At 38.1% G+C, this 17,026-nt stretch overlaps 2 protein-coding genes across 8 annotated transcripts in view; one reads left to right on the top strand and one right to left on the bottom strand.

The window, feature by feature from the left end:
- si:dkey-178k16.1 (band 4.1-like protein 1) overlaps window positions 1–10,012 on the top strand; it is an 89,903-nt gene extending 79,891 nt beyond the window's left edge. For all 5 annotated transcript variants that reach the window (XM_041799515.1, XM_041799516.1, XM_041799517.1 and 2 more), the window contains 6 exons: window positions 2,048–2,269; window positions 2,350–2,409; window positions 2,641–2,730; window positions 2,891–2,971; window positions 7,203–7,319; window positions 7,435–10,012. In XM_041799515.1, coding sequence (XP_041655449.1) covers window positions 2,048–2,269; window positions 2,350–2,409; window positions 2,641–2,730; window positions 2,891–2,971; window positions 7,203–7,319; window positions 7,435–7,440 — 576 coding nt within the window. In that variant the 3' untranslated portion in view covers window positions 7,441–10,012. The remainder of the gene's footprint in view (window positions 1–2,047; window positions 2,270–2,349; window positions 2,410–2,640; window positions 2,731–2,890; window positions 2,972–7,202; window positions 7,320–7,434) is intronic.
- Window positions 10,013–13,325: 3,313 nt separating this feature from the next.
- Window positions 13,326–17,026, bottom strand: part of cntn3a.1 (contactin 3a, tandem duplicate 1) — a 156,994-nt gene continuing 153,293 nt past the window's right edge. For all 3 annotated transcript variants that reach the window (XM_041799351.1, XM_041799349.1, XM_041799350.1), the window contains exons 21-23: window positions 16,197–16,309; window positions 15,453–15,621; window positions 13,326–14,690 (exon numbers count right to left, since the gene is read on the bottom strand). In XM_041799351.1, coding sequence (XP_041655285.1) covers window positions 14,599–14,690; window positions 15,453–15,621; window positions 16,197–16,309 — 374 coding nt within the window. In that variant the 3' untranslated portion in view covers window positions 13,326–14,598. The remainder of the gene's footprint in view (window positions 14,691–15,452; window positions 15,622–16,196; window positions 16,310–17,026) is intronic.

A 17,026-nucleotide genomic window follows, 5' to 3' on the forward strand; every position in this document is an offset into this window, starting at 1 on the left:
CACACAGGCTGTTCATAGGTTAATGCAGGTTTTTCTCACAAGCTTCTAGTTTTTGTGCAATAGCTGGCCAGTGTGAATGTGAATGAAACTTACAGAAATGGAGCAGTCAAAACATATCAGCTGTATTCCAATAAAAAAAAGGAGCACTTGTGATGTTATCACACCAAGTGAGTCACAGTCTTCATACTGAGATTTTCAGTGTCAGCTGATGTTTTTTATGTCAAGGTTTATAATTTCTCCACAGTCTAAAGGCTGTACTATATAAAGCTCTGCATTTATAGTACGTTTTTCCTTTTTACTATGGAATATGATAAAGGAGCAGGCAAAGACCAGAAAATGGCTGGATGTGACAAGGAATGCGATTATATTTGATTCCTCTATTCAGCAGTAATGCTGAAGAAAATGCGAAGGTCAATTCCATCTTTCTCCTGTTGTCCTTTTTTGTATTTACTTCTGATGTTAAACATCTTTCTAAATGGATGAGCTCAAAAGCTGCTGTCCATCTGTATCTTAATCAGTTATAGGGAACTCATTTAAATACTTGAAAATTCTAAATTTAAGCCCTAGAACAGGGGTCGTCAGCTGGAGTTGGACAGGGGCCAGATTCAGTCTTTGCAGAGACTGTGCCAAACCAATAAGCTAAAGTAAAAAACAAATTTAGTCTATTAATTTCTTATAACTATCAATCTGTGTGTCTTATTAATGATCATTTTATCAGCATTTGTTTTTTCCTTAAAACTGATTGTAATTTTTAGGCATTAACAATGAGATCAGTCCCTACTGCCTATACTGCAGCCAGCCTCAAGGGAGAGATTGAGATGTTTTAGCTTGAAGTGGAAAGTTAACACAGGAAACTGCAGATTTTATTTGGATTTGGACTGATAATGTTTTATCATGCATTATATTAACTAACCATGGCTGACAGGAGGATTTATGAAAAAACAGATTGAATGTTAAGTCATTCCTGATAAAACTGTTTCTACATTAACTGTTTTTTGGGGTTGATTTTTTAGCTGTAATCATTGAAAGACAAAACATACCCTAGAAACCACATCTTTACTCCTCCCCACTTATTTGGTATTTAATCATATTCTGTGGGGCCCAATGAGAAACTTTGCCTGATGTCGCCTTCGGCCAGTAGATGATTGATCACTGCCCCAGAATAATATTTGTGGATCCCAGTACTTGGGTTAGGGTTAGGACATGGTGAGGTTGCCTTTAGATTCTGGCCTCTTATAGAGGCAAGACCTGACTAGCCTCAGAACACTGTTTAAGTAATGGTGGTACCTGCATTTTTAAAAATAAAAAATGCTATAACACTATAAGTATGCTAAAACTGTTTCACATATATTTCACAATCTATACCACTTATTTTTCTTAATAATTTCACCAGAAATGTTAAAACATCCTGAATATTAAATGCCTTCATATTTTTAAGCAGAAATAAGGCTCACAGTAAAAATAAAAACTGATGTTGCTATATTCTCTACTAATAAGTTGGCCGTATGCCTTGATTAAGACAACATTTTACACCCCTAAACAGGCTTATGTCCAAATATAGTACCTCAATTATACATGCTACAATTTCAGTAATTAATAGAAATCCAATGCAAATAAAACCTGTAATGACATTTAGCACTACTATTCACCTTTATACCATATGGGTTTAATCAACTTATCATGGTAAGTTATGATTTTAGGGCCATTTGATTGAAATCAAATGAGATGAAATACATTCTTTGGGGCTCTGAGGAAACAGGAAATTTGAGAAGCTGTGAGCCACTGCTGATCGGTTGGCTGGTGTGATGTCACTCTCTGTTTTGTTGACTGATCTCCACTGATTGGCCAAGAAAATCATTCTAGTTCTACTGTATCACAGAGAGTAAGGGAAGGCGATGAAGGAAGTCAACCAAAGTAACTATTTATGGTTCATTGTCCCAATAAATAAAGCATCCTTATTTCAGGTTCCTTATTTGTAGTCGGAAGCTTTATTAAATGATTTATCCATCATATCTGTTTAAATTAAAACCATTTTCTGTCACTGTAGCCTGTTGTACCCAAAAAACCAAAGAGGTCAGTCCCAGTGTCTTCATCGATAGACAGAGATCAGTCACACAGAGATGTCGGCCGTGTCTCTGCCTCCGCACCACTGAGCAGGGAGGCCAGTGATGTCATGCCCACGCCAACAGTGAGGAAGACTGACGTCCGGACGGAGACTCAGCCCAATGGATCAGAAGTCACCACGACCATTGTGGAATTTACAGATCAGGTATTAGAAATTATTATAGAACATGATAAACTGCTTAAACTTCAAGTGCTTGCAGGTCACATAATGTGTATGCGTTTCAGGATCATGGTCTCACTGGTCTAAGTGAAGTCTCCTACTCTACGAGAAAAAGTGTTTCCCCTGTGAGTACAAAGAAAAGGGCCTCTCCAATTTTAACTCAACCTGCAGCTCACTCCTCCTGCTCTCTGTGGATTAAACCTACTTACAGAACCAAGACCAAAGAATCCATGAATATGTGCATGAGTTGATGTTCTTAGATATCAGAAGAGGAATTTCAGTCTGTCTCATATTTTAAATTTGCATATGAGTGTTGTTAGTACTTGCTTTTTACACCAGCTTTTCCTCTTCCTCAGGTGCACATGAGCAGCTTTGGAAGAGAGGCGTCAGGGTCGCCAGTCCTCATCACTGAAAACGTTACCTCGGCAACCACTCAAGTCACAAAGGTAGAGCAGCCTGAGAGGAACTAAGAACTTACACTTAAAGTTATAATCACGATAAAGTGGGTTTTCATGCAGATGTGCGGCTCAGCTCCTCTGTGTGAATGGAGTTAAATGTGAGCCCTGCTTCTGAAGTCTATTTAAAGAAAACTTTTTTGTGTTGCAGACAGTGAAAGGAGGTTACTCAGAGACCAGGATCGAGAAGAGGATTATAATCACGGGAGACGATGATGTAGACCAGGAACAGGTGAGATTAAACAGTGCAGATTTATCAAAGTATAAGTTAAATCTCATGAATTAAAATTAATTAAAGTCATGCACCAAGTCTTGGATTCTTGAACCCAGTGTGAAATGGTTAATTTTCAAAACATTAGCATACATCAGGTCAGATGAACGTCAGCGAGGTGAAACCCTAAAAATGTACTTTTATTTCTTATAATGTTTTGACAACTAAAAAGTGTGCAATTTCAAACACACAGTTTGTAAATTCCACTGCTAAGTTGGTACCAAAAATGATGAGAAAAGATGAGCTGCTCAGCTCTGCTGCATTTTTTTGTTGTTTTGAACAGAGGACTCTATTCAATAGAGAACTGCTCTCTATAGGGTGTATTAGCTTACAGTAATCTGTTATTTTCATTTCATGAAATAACAATAATTAGGGAGAAAAGTTGTTAAAAGTGGTCTTCCTGGTTAAGGCTGTGAATAATTCCAGAAGGCCTGTGCACACCACATCCATTACATCATAGTTGTATGTTTTTTTTTTTTAGAGCTGTAAAAATGTCACACACACAAACCTGCACACCTTGTCCGAAGCATTTATCATTCATTGTTAGAATTTGCAGATTGTAGATGAAAAAGGCAGTGAAGATGATTTCGTGGCTCTGCCTTTTCTTGAAAAGGAAAAGAAAACACTGAGTTCATCCATCCTGACAGAGCCTTTTAGAGTCATGGATGAAAGTATTGGCACCCCTGGAATTTTTCCAGTGAATACACCGTTTCTCCCAGAAATTTTTGCAATTACAAATGTTTTTGGTATACACGTTTATTTCCTTTATGTGCATTGGAACAACACAAAAAAAAACAGAAGAAAAAAGACAAAATTGACATAATTTTACCCAAAATTAAAAAAATGGGCCAGACAAAATTGTTGGCACCCTCAACTTAATATTTGGTTGCACACCCTTAGGAAAAAATAACTGAAACCAATTGCTTCCTATAACCATCAACAAGCTTTTTACACCTCTTAACTGGAATTTTGGACCACTCTTCTTTTGCAAACTGCTCCAGGTCTCTCAGATTTAAAGGCTGCCTTCTTGCAACAGCAATTTTGAGATCTCTCCTTAGGTGTTCAATGGGATTTAGATCCAGACTCATTGCTGGCCACTTCAGAACTCTCCAGAGCTTTGTCTTCAACCATTTCTTCGTGCTTTTTGAGGTATGTTTTGGGTCATTGTCCTGCTGGAACACCCTTGACCTCTGATGCAAATCCAGCTTTCTGACACTAGACCCTACATTGCCCTACAAGGCACCCAGTGCCAGAGGCACCAAAACAACCCCAAAACATCTTTGAACCTCCACCATGTTTGACTGTAGGTACCGTTTTCTGTAAACAGTAGCTCTACCTTAGTCTCATCCGTCCACAAAATGTACTCCAAGAAGGACTGAGGCTTACTCAGGTACATTTTTACAAACTCCAGTCTGGCTTTTTTATGTCTCTTTGTCAGCAGTTTGATTCTCCTGGGTCTCCTGCTATAGCGCTTCATCTCATTCAGTTCAATCAGGAGAAACCAGTGACTGATTTAGGGATAACATTTTTTATTTTACATGTGAGATAATGAATAATATTTATTAACATAGATTGATATTGAATTATTGTCAGAGTCTCTTTGGTGCTTGAACTCCACAAGGACATAGTGTGATCAAAGGGTCTCTGCCCTGAGCAGTGGAAAGATCTATCCCCCTGTGGTGATGGCTGAAGAAGTCATCTTAGTCCATATGAATGTTGATGGACTTGTAGACTTGGCGGTGATGGGGAGGTGGAGGGCCGCACGGAACCATGCCATGAATGAACTGATGGAGGAGAAAGCAACACATAAAAGGGGCAGCAATGGTTTGATAGGCTAACAATGAGGAAGTAGAGCAGTGCTATTGGATAGGTGTGACCAGGTGATGTGAACAGCTGATTATGATGTGACTGAGAGCAGAAGGAGGGAGTGCATGAAATAGTGCAGCCATGAACTACTAAACCCGCATGGAGAATATGGTCTTCCTGACTGAACTTACGCTAAGCTTCATATGACAACGTATGGTCCGAGCTGACACTTTTGCACCCTGAGTCTGCAGGACAGCCTGAATTTGTGTGGAAATTGACTGAGGATGTTTATCCACCATTCCAACTATGCTGTGTTGCATTCTTTTGTCAATTTTTCTCTTCTGTCCACGTCCAGGGAGATTAGCCACAGTTCCATGGGTTATAAACTTCTTGATGATATTACGCACAGTGGACAAGGGAATTGCAAGATCTCTGGAGATGGTCTTGTAACCTTGAGATTGTTCATATCTTTTCCACAATTTTGCCTCTTAAGTCCTCAGACAATTCTCGACACACACAGGCACACAACACAAAGGCTGAGTCAATGTTTATACATTCTAACTGGCTTCAGGTGGGATTTCTAGATTGCCAGCACCTGTTACTGCTACAGGTGAGGTTAAATGAACATCTCATGCTTGAAATAAAATGTTTTACCCACAGTTTTAAAAGGGTGCCAGTAATTTTGTCCAGCCCATTTTTGAGTTTTGTGTAAAATTATGTCAATTTTGGCTTTTTTCTTCTGCTTTTTTGTGTTGTTCCAATGCACATAAAGGAAATAAACGTGTATACCAAGAACATTTGCAATTGCAAGAATTTCTGGGAGAAATGGTGTAATTTCTGGAAAAATTACGGGGGTGCAAATACTTTTGTCCATGACTGTATATACTGGTGCATCTCAAAAAGTGTGAATATCATGAAAAATCTCTTTATTTCCTGTGATTTAATTCAAGAAACAAAACTACTTCTTGCACTCTGAGAACAGCCTGCCCTTTCACCTCCTTGTGAAGGCTGACTGATCTTTTTCTGGACATTTGTTAAGTCAGCAGTCTTCTCCATGATTGCAGTTGTGTGTACTGAACCAGAATGATAGATTAAAAGCTCATGAAACCTTTACAAATTGGACTTTTCCCATGAAATTGTAATATTCTGAGATAGTGGATTTTTTCATAAGCTGTAAGCTGCAATCATCAAGATTCAAATAAAAAAGTCTTGTAATATTTCACTTTGTATGCGAATAATCAATCTAGAATATATGGAAGTTTAACTTTCTGAAGTAAATGATTGGAAAAAATTGAACTTTTTACATGATATTCTCCTTTTTTTGATACACTTGTATTTGGGATTTCTGAATAGGATTGTGTATCACGGTGCAGCTCAGTGTCTCAGTTTTACTTTTTTTTTTCACAGTGCCATAACTTTTATAGAATTGGTGTTGCAAACACATCAAAGACCCTGTAAAGTGAAATCCAAAATTTGTGTCTTAACACACTAGATATGTTGGAATATGGTTGCTGTAAACATGTGAAAACACTGAGATCTACATGTGACTGAGTTTTGGATTTAGACCACAAGAAAGTTTTTCACCTCTTTCCTGGCTGGCTTTAATTTGGGCGGGACAAATATGTGGGCTTGTGATGTCATCAGCCCACAGTGGGGAATGACCCCGCCCAACTAACACTACGATGTAAAATCATAGAGCAGTTCATCTCAGTCCAGTCTGTTGTTAGCTGATGTCACTGCCTTTATTAAAAGTTAAGATGGATAAATTCCCTTTTTTTTGTTCCTTGTGAGGTAAATTTGCCAAATCTATCAGCCACAGTGGTCTATAGAGCATTAAAAGTATCATATAACAGAGATTTGAGCCAGAAAACAGACTTTGTCTCTTCTCTGGACCAGAGCCAGGCATCTGTGCTCTGATTATAAAGGTCAACGTAAGGTCAAGGGGCAGGTTAATAGCATGAGTGGTTTCCTCCATTCAGATTGTAGCATATTTAAATTTGAGGGAATTGTATTCTCCTTAGTGGGCGTGGTTTCAGCTCATTCAACAAACACGTCCACACCATCCTGCAGCAGGTTTTACTGCCTCATTTTTAATTATTTTGATGCTTAATTTTATAAACTTAGAGTTGTTTTATTTGACTAAAATTTGACCTGGGGGGTTCATAACACAGTGATCTGTCATACAACTAACCCAAATACAGATTTATTTTCACTTTACAGGGTCTTTAAATAAAATATGGTAGAGAGCCTGAATTTTGCATTTCCTCAATATTCTTGCTTGAAAATTGTCTGAAATATGAAGCAAAAATTAAAATACAAAACATAAACATTATTAATCTTTAGACATGTTATATATTTTCTTCCTTTGTTTTATTTTTCTTTGTAGGCTCTGGCTATTGCAATCCAGGAAGCCAAACAGCAGCATCCCGACATGCAGGTGACCAAGGCAGTGGTTGTCAGGGAAACGGAATCATCCACAGAGGATCGACATGGTGCATCAGAGGTACGGATGCCATCTTGACTCCAGGAGATAATATCTGGCCAAGATTTAGCCTCACAAGCCTCCCCTTTGAGGGTTTTAAGGCTGACTGTCTGTCTCTTCTTTCTCAACCTAACAGTCATGATTTCCTGAGACCAGAGCGCCCCCCTGTGGTCCAGAAGTGTCAGTGCCCAAACGTGAAAATACATCTCATCCTACCCCACTGATAGACTCCTTCCTGCCTGGGGCATTTAAACGGAGCCTTTTGTTCATATTAACACACATGCACATCTTAATCCAAACTCCTGTGAAACTTTTATGTATTTTGAAAACATTTTCCTCTTTATCATTAATGTGCAGCGGGTGGTTTGACACAGCAGCTAAAAATGGATTTGTGGACCACCAGGAATCAAAACATCTGGAAGATTTATGATATAATACAACAAAATTTCCTGCAAACCTCTCAGGGCCTCTATATTCAGACTACTTACTTTAGTATTCAGTGCAGAGGGGGTTTGTATAGAAAATGAGTGCACACATTCACACTGTGGAATAATCTGAGGTCAGGAGTATGGGGAAAAATGTCTTTACATGTCTGTCCTGCTGTTCTGAAAAACTAAGTTCATCATGTTCCTGCTAATTAAAAAAATACCTTACATGTAGCTCCAGTACTGTGCAGGCCTCAAGTGAAGCATGTTGCAGTGGGTGTACAGCAAACCTTTTAGTTTGTCTCCCCTGCAGCCAAATGAACAAACGAGCTTTGTCCCACCCCCTGTCACACTGACTGATGATGATACAGTGAGGGCAAAAGGATCATTTAGGCAACAAGGTCCTCTGGTAATGTTTATTTATTTATTTATTTTTTATTAACAGCCAAAGTCTGAACTTATCAGATCATTATACTTCCTGTCTTAAGATTTTACTTCTGAAAACTGTATTTTATCAATGATGTGTGAGTGCTGTGTGAATGAAAGGATACAATCAGAGTTAGTGTATCATGATGGACTTTGATTTGGCTTATTGAGAATTTCTGTGTATGTGTCTGGACTTTAGGAGCTTTGAATACACACAGTGTACCTGTTGTATTTATTCAAATGGTTGAGATGTAGTCTCTGAGCATGCTGATGTTTCAGAATGAGCCCAGTTTCTCTCAGCCTTTAGATATGCTTTCAGAATTCTGCTGGATATAAAACCACTTTGGCTATTTTGTGTAGTAAATACATAGAGTAGGCCCTTGTTCAAGTCACAAAAACTGGCTGCTGCATCAGTAAAAGTAGTATTTGAAGTCATTTTTGCATGATAATTTCTTGCATTATTGGGTTGTAATTGAGTTGTGAAGACAAAATAGTTCAATCTGATCCATTCAGAGTTTGAATACGTATAAAAAAAGAAAATTAGCTCTTTGAGAAGAAATGAAAAAGATATGGGGATTATGGAGAAAAGTTTTGATAATCCAACAATTCAGTGACAGCATAATTGCTATAAATTCTCCCTCCAGCTACACCCTTTACAGTTAAAAGCTCAAATGAAGACACTGGTGCAGTTTAATCTATCTTTATTCTAAAAATCACTTTGATTTAATTTAATTTACCATCTGAGAAACATAATCTCCTTTGCCCACATTTAGTACCAGTGCCAATATTCAACAAACTTTTTTCATCTTTCAAAATAGCCTGCAGAAATCTTTCACTCTTCACAGCCTTCCGGGATCTTTTCACTTTAATATCAGTGTTATAAATAAACTTTACAGTAGAAGCCACATCTCTGAGCCTGTAGTTTTGTGTGGTTTGGTTCCCCCGATGTAAGCGGGATACTTTAGACATGTAGTGTGCCAGTTGCGGTAGCAGTCAAATTGTAAAAACTCAGATTTTGTATTGAAATAACTTTATATGAACTTTTAATTACAGAAGTGCCAGAAAGTCAAATGCATAAACTTGACAAGGCGAGGTTTCCCTTTAATAATTGTGTAACATAATCTGACAAACCTCCTTGGATAAGTCACGTTTTGTATTTAAATCAATTCATGCAGCAGGAAATTTATTCAATTGAGAAAATATCAAAACGGTCATGTCAGGTTTATGAGCTTTTACTAAGGTATAACTTTGGCTTTCAGACACTTAATGGTCAACATTCATGCTAGTTTAATTAACTCTGTATTCTGTTCCCAAAAATCTGTTGAAGTGATGGCAAATGGTTGTGAATCTTTAAATGGAAGAGGAAATAATGCAGCCGTTCATTCCTTGTTCTGTTTATTTGGTACCGTTTGGTGGATTGTAAAGATGTAAGGTAGAAAATAGCCTGTACACAAGGGGGCACACACCATTTACTTTTAAAAACAGCGTTTTGCAGCAACATCAAGCATACCCGGAGGATGCGTCATCACCTCTCTTCACTACAGGGCAAAAATTATCCATATCGCCCTCAGATTGAACTGTAAGGTCACACCTACCTTTCTTTGTCCAGAAATGAGCTGCTCCTGGAAGCCAGTCAACTAATAAGCAGACTGTGATTAATCGCAGACATTTGGCTGTGACACCTGCTGTCAGCGTCTGATTGGATGACCTCTGGCTGACCCTTACACCTAGCCTTCTCCTCTCTGTACAGTGCCCTCCTCCTCCTCCTCTACAGCAGCTTCATACCTTCTGCTCTGCTGCTCTCCATTGCTTGGTGCTGTGTCTTTGTTGTACATTGTACTTGCATTCCTTGGAAAATGAATAAAGAGAGAAAAACAAGAACAGTGTGAGACGAGAGTCTGCTCTGTTTGATCTCTTGCACATATTTATGTTTGTCTTTTCTCTGCTGGTGTTTTTCTTTTGTTCTTTAGACCTGATATGAAATGCTGCAACTATATATCTTTAAAATCATAAAATCAAACACAGTCGAAGGTTGTAGTTTTGTGTATATCTGAGGATGCTGTTAAAATCTGCCCAAGCTTCACATGCGTTTGTTAACAAAGTCCAAAGTTAAATAAATAATAGAGTATTCAAGGCTCTAGAACAACTATTTCTGCCCAAAGACTTGTAAAATGTGGAGAAAAGTCTTTATACGTGCTTTCAGCCTTTGAGGGCAGAGCACTGAACAAATCTCAAGGAGGTGACAAAACCACAGTTTACAGGTATAGATCTGCAGGTATTGATTGCACTTATGAGCATCTGTTGACAAAATATTGATCAGGTGCATCCAAGGAAAGAAAACAAAGAGGTGAGGGCCACTCTATCTTCCTCTCTCTCTCTCATGTGGTTTTAGACCTGAAGATACAAGAAAAACACTAAAACACATGGGGGGTTGACAATGACTCTAGAATGCATTCTGGTGTTAACCAAACCTTTATTTTTACTGAAGGAACAGTTGTAACGTGTAGTCTAGTAGCATTTGTTGCAACAAACTTGGTAAAAAGTAAACATAATATTTAAATTTATAATTAGGCCTACCTAAATTTGATCACTTGAATACATGGAATTGTTTTATTTAATATTGACCTAGAATAAGCCTTTAGTCATACATAGGGAGGGTCTCCTCCACGGAGTCCCCGATCTTTGATTTTTGCATATTGATTGTTTCTACCTAACAGAGGAGAGAAAATAAGTTACTCATTTTTTTTTATTATTTCATTGGTTGCAACAGTTTACACCAGAAGTGGGTATCACAATCTAGGATGTGATTGTCTGATGTCGTTGAAATTGCCCGATTTCAAACACTGTACCTATGAATAAATCCAGGACTACCTGAATTGAGGAACTTCATGAAAACTAGTAAAGAATGGAAGACGCAAGAGGCCTCTAAGGTTGTAAAAACATCTTTTGCTGGTTATGAAGCAGACTAAAATTTTAAAAAATGTTTCCATATGAGCTATAAAATTAAAATAGATCATCAGTAGGAAGACGGATTATTTCTGAGTGGTTATTTTTAACGCCTGCAAATTCTGCTGCAGGGTAGGAATTGGACAAGGCAATTAACAGTGCCCTACCAAACAGCCTTTTGTTATATCATTATCCAAGGCAGATAACCCACTTTTGGCTCTAAAAATTGCAGAATGAAGCAATTTGTCAGAAAATAAGATAGGAATAAATATAAAATAGAGTGTAAAGAGTTCAAGGTACCTCTTTGTCAATTATTATAGTTTTAAGTTTTCATTAGTTTGGTTATGGTTTTCACTGCAAGTTTTTTAAATTTTGTTTTACTTTTAATTTTGAGAAATGCGTCATTTTACTTTAGTTTTGATCAGTTTCAGTTGTAGTAATGAGTTCTCAGAGACATGATCCCAACCAAAGGGCCAGAAAAATAAACATCATGCAATTTAGAAAATATTGGTCATTCTACTGAACATTGCACTTTCAAGGTTGCAAAATGTGAAAAAATAATATCTTTTTTATACACTTTAGCATATAACACATTCTTCAGAAAACGTCCTGAATTCATGAATCAGCATAAATGAAGCTTATTGACTTATAATCAGCATAAATTTAATTTCAAAATAATTTACCTTTTTTCAGTACAGTGACATAACTCTGAGGGATAACTACATTATAGTATAATTTAAAATATTTCTTAAACATTATTTTGTTTTATGGACCCAATTACCATGTACACAGTTTTGTATTCTGAATGGCAGAAAAAAAAAAAATCTTACAATACTACCCTCACCCCCTCTATATGACTGTGAGGATAGACACATTTGTGAAGTTGGCATCTCTAAAAAAAATAGGAAAATACTAAAAAAAATACTTGAGTCAAGGCTAGGGCCAGACAAATGAATGTTTCTATACAATGACCCATATCCAAATAGACTACTCTAAGCTTTTTAATTTCTATATAAAACTGAAATTTTAATACAACTAAATCCCTAAAATTGATTTTATGCAAAGTCTTGACCAACCAATTCAGGCCCAAGGCTTGCATGGCCGGGAAAAGGGATGAATGGTTGAAGTAGACACAATAGAAACATGGTGCTAAAAGTGTAATTACATACTATTCAGTGACATGTGCACACAGACTTAATGCCACTCCTTTGTAAGTCCATAAGTCAGTGTCCCAATTCTTCTTTTCTCTCAAAACAAGGAGGGTTCAGAATAAATAATCAATTTCTAAATTCTGAAATAAACAAATTCATTCAAAATATAAATCATTCTACCTGACAAAAAATTATAAAGGACATGTCGGTCAATATGTTTGTTACAAAGACTACAGCTGAGGATGTTTTGTCTCTAAATTCATTTTTATATCAGGTTGGTTTTTAAGCATTCAATACAGTTTTAGTTAAAAAAAGGAGAAAACCAGGCACCCCAAACAACAAAATTTGCTCATTTTGTTGTTTGGAGTGCCTGGGTTTCTCCTCCTTTTTGAACAGTTTTTTCCCCCGTTTTCCAAGAGCACCAAATTTTGGTTTATTATTCAAGCACCCTAGTCATATTTTGCAGCCAGTCAACCTCCCTCTTTTGCTGTCGACAGTTTTAGTAAAGTTTCTTCCTTTTCTTTTTTCTACTTTTTGGCATTGTTTTTATTTTGATTTCAGTTAAATGTTTTTAACATGTAAGTTGAAATTATCTGGTTAGTTTTAGTTAACTGTAATCATCTTTCCTTTGTCCACAGGTGGTGCAAAGATCATCAAAATCAGGTGTCTTACTGGAGCTTTTATCTCTTTCTCCATCTAAGGTTGGCACAAAATATTAGGGATGCCTTCAAAAGATTTTATCCTAAGCTAGAGCCAAGGAGAGTTGCACATTTTACCCTGACAAATTCAATCAAGAATACTTTCTATGTATTAGCCTTAGCTCCGGCTAATATCAGACCTTAGAATCAAAGTTAATAAAGTTATGGATTTTTTTCCCTTTACTTTTGATGTAGTTTGATGAAAAGGAACTTACCTTAGATTTTCTCCTGGTTTCAGTCTCATGTAAAATTAGCTGTATGAGTCTTCAAATACTTGGCTGATGAGATCTTTTCTGACATTAATAGAAGAAACGAGGAAAATGGCATTATGTTTATTAAAAGCAGGTTGATCTGTTCAGACATCCTAAGCAGCGTAGGTTACGTACACTGACGACCTCATGCCAAACAGCAGCTGATGGTGGATCGTCACTTGTAACACACCATGTTAGAAAAGTCAGCCATCACTGCCACTTGTACTGTATTACAATGCTCATCATGAAGGACAGGGAAGAAAGGCATGTTCTCTGAGCCCAAAATGCCCAAGTATGATCTAAAGAGTAACAAAAGTGCCTACAGTAAGGTCAGTTCTTCATAAATTATAGAATGAGTGAGCCAAAATACAATGTGGAAAAACAGAGGAGGAAATAAATTAAACCTTTTCTAAAATTATACCAACATGGAGCATAATCATAAGACTTAAGGCTCATTTGGGACCTGAGGATTTCATACATACAGTGTGTAACAGGATGGTCACACACTTAACATGAACAAGGGAGGAGGGTAAGACATCAATTAATCAACACAAGCCGGCTGTTTACAATGGAAGCCATACTGAGGGTGTATACGCTGCATTTTCTCACAAATAATACAACAGGTGGAACTGAACCCCGTGGGCTCAATACCTTTGGTTACAGTCAGTTCCATGGCAACTCTGAGGTTGGGATGTAACGTAAAAGCATGAATAAAATCCAGGCAAAGTTACAAAGGTCCCATATTCTGGTTTGTCATAAAGCAATGAGGCTCAGCTCCCAGCTGGAGGGATTAGTAACAGTTGGTTTTTCTTCTTAGACTGAGCAGGAAGCTTTTCAAGGACAGTCCAAATAAAGGGGGGAAAGGATGCCACCCATTTCTTGTCTTAAATATAACCTCACTCACATAAATATAAGCTATGTAAGGGCTTTCGGTCTCCTCCAGTTCCAGTTAAGATATAATCATCCAAGAAAAGTTCAGAGGTACATAAATATCCATTAAACAGAGCCTGCACAGCCCCACAGAGAAAACATATACACATCCTATTGTGCACGACACACCACCGGGCCTCCAAGGTTAATACCGTGTGAGAAATATCCGTCAGTTCCTGGATAGGAGGAAGCAAAGAGCAAAACATCTTCAAAAGGACTGTAGTCCAGTCACGCGTCCTTTCATTTCCATAAAAGCAATGTCTGAAAGAGCCAGTTTCCTTTCACTAACTCCTTTAGAAAGGTGGAGGGAAAGAAGCTTCCTCACAGAGAGATCTTTGTAGAAAGAAGAGTAAAGACACGGCAGGGTAGGGATGGGAGCAGGTGGAAAAGTGGCAGTCAGCCTCTCGTTGTCTGTGACCTGCTGTTTCTGCTCTTAATAAGCAGCTGTAGAGCTTGATTCCTGCAGATGTTTGTCATAGCACAGTCCTTGCTGTGAGGATTAACACTGCAAGGTTGACAAAGAGACATGCCGAAGACTCGGGGGCTGCGCTCATCGCTATCGAGCCTGAAATGTACAAACAAATCCAAAGTTATTTAATGCTTTAAACGTGGTTCTAATATTTACTTTGATATAAGGCACTCATTTGATTATCACAGTGAAAAAAACATATACTAATAGCATGGACAGTACAAAGGACTAGAGTATGGTGTGAATACACATCCATAACCATAGATGGCACTGGTGCGCTGTGCTCAGTCATGGGTCGTTTGTTAGAGGACATGTGGGGTGGGCACAGCAACAGAAACAGTAGATTAAAAAGGGAAAGAACACTCTCAAACAACCCAAGCTACTGGCAAAAGTCTTTGTATGTCGGAGCCTGTTTTGTTGTTTGATGATATATATTTTTCCGTCTGAGGATAAGAGACTGTATTTTTCTAAGACAACTGTTAACACAGCATTCAAACTCAGCTGCAGAGAGAAGGCTTATTTGAAAACAATTTTGAGCCAACATTTAATGGGGAAAAAACACAAAGATAGACACCAAGAGATACAATTTCTCTGTGGGCAGCAGCCTCAAAAGAGGCAGCTCATGATGCAATGCACAGATATAGTGTTTAGATTGCTCGAGTGCATTTTCACACTCAGACTCTGCTCTTTGTTTAATAGCAACAATGTCACATTGCTTCTCTGTCCCTTGGGGATTATCATAGAAAGAAGAAATCAATTTAGCAAGATGAGAAACTGTAAACAAGCACAACTGAATTCATTTCTTTTGCAAAAACATCAAAAAGAAACATTTTAATGCTATTGTATATCTTGTCCCACCTGCTATCCTGGGGATAGTGATTTGGCGGCTGCTGCTGCCTTCCCCTCCCTCACTGAAGGGTTTAATCTGGATGACATAGTCCTGGTTGACTGGCAGAGACAACTCCAAGGAGGTGGTGTTTGTCTCCACCACACTGGGACGGCTGTGTTTGTCCTGGCTGTACATCACCTGCAGGAAGCAGAGAGGGAAAGATGATAGCAGTGTGAAGCATGGCACGGAGTCCTTCCAAGTACATAAGTACATCATCATACGAGGGCTTTCGGAGTGTTCTTCTTGAAATATTTCCAAGAAAATCTGTGTTTCTGTTTCTGATGTGACGTGCTTCCCGTGACACTAACAGGGATTAATCTAACTGTAGATACGTGTTGGACCACAACAGGAGACGGTGCAGTGCAGATAAGGGGGATGTAGAGACGCGTCAATACTGATTTTCAGCTGCAGCTTGCCTCGCATATTTCACTTTACAGTCCAACTCCCCCCGTGAGCAGCAATCAAAAAAGTTATTGATTTTTTGTGTGTGGTTAAAATTATGTGGAAAGGATAATCAAGGGATTGTTATTTTAAGGAAAATGGGCAATTAAAGACTTTAAATGGAATTAATAGAAAAGTACAGCTTCAGAATAATAAAGGAGGAACTTGACTTTCTGTAAAACCAATTAAATTGCAATGAATAAACCATTCACTTGTAAGAGATAGAGCTAATCCAGTTTAAGTAGAGAATTGTGAAACTCTGTTATTTTTACCTTATATCCTGTGACTTCTGACTCATTCTCCAGAGCGTGCACTTGGTCCCACCTCAGGATGACCTTGGAGTTGGAAGTGTTCCACATGATTTTGTCTGGGGCCTGACTTGGTGCTGGGGGAGGACGAGGAGGGGAGGAGAAGGACAGGAAGAGGCGGGAGAAAAACAACAAGCGAACCAGTCAATAAACAGTAAAGTCCAGAACCAAGTCAGCATGAAGGATATTTCTCATTATCAGTTTATCATCCCACCGTTAGTAGTGAGCACTGAGTCGAGGAATATGTGTGTGTGCTTGTGTGTGGGAGTGAGAACAGACTTACATTTGGCTGTTTGTGAGGGGGCTGGCTGAGGAAAGTGTGTAACAGATGTGTTATAAAGACGCTGTTAATTAATGTCAGCGTATATGAACATAATATGCTGAACATCTGTGACACAACATGAAGTTTTTAATCTCTAGTGGCTCTATGAATCATTGTTTTAATGACTGAGACCTTGTTTTGTTGGACTCTGCTGCTCCTTAAGCATGTATGCAGACATACCTAAGCGGCATCTGGATAATATGGAAGAGGAAGGTGTGAAATGTAAGGAGGAGTTTAATAATGTTTAAAGGGGCTGTCAGAGTAGGAGACAGCTCATCATTTTTAGTTAATTCTTCATGTCATATTGCACAATGTGTCTATAAATTTAACAGCTATTTACATCAAAGATAAGCTTTGCCTATCAAGTAAAACAAGGCCATATGACATCTCTCACTACCATATAATTCATGCTGATAAGAAGCCAAGAAATGTGCAGAAAAAGAGGAAATATGATAGACTGCAACCATGGTAA

This window comes from Cheilinus undulatus, linkage group 11 (genome assembly GCF_018320785.1).
Source record: "Cheilinus undulatus linkage group 11, ASM1832078v1, whole genome shotgun sequence".
NCBI lineage: Eukaryota > Metazoa > Chordata > Actinopteri > Labriformes > Labridae > Cheilinus > Cheilinus undulatus.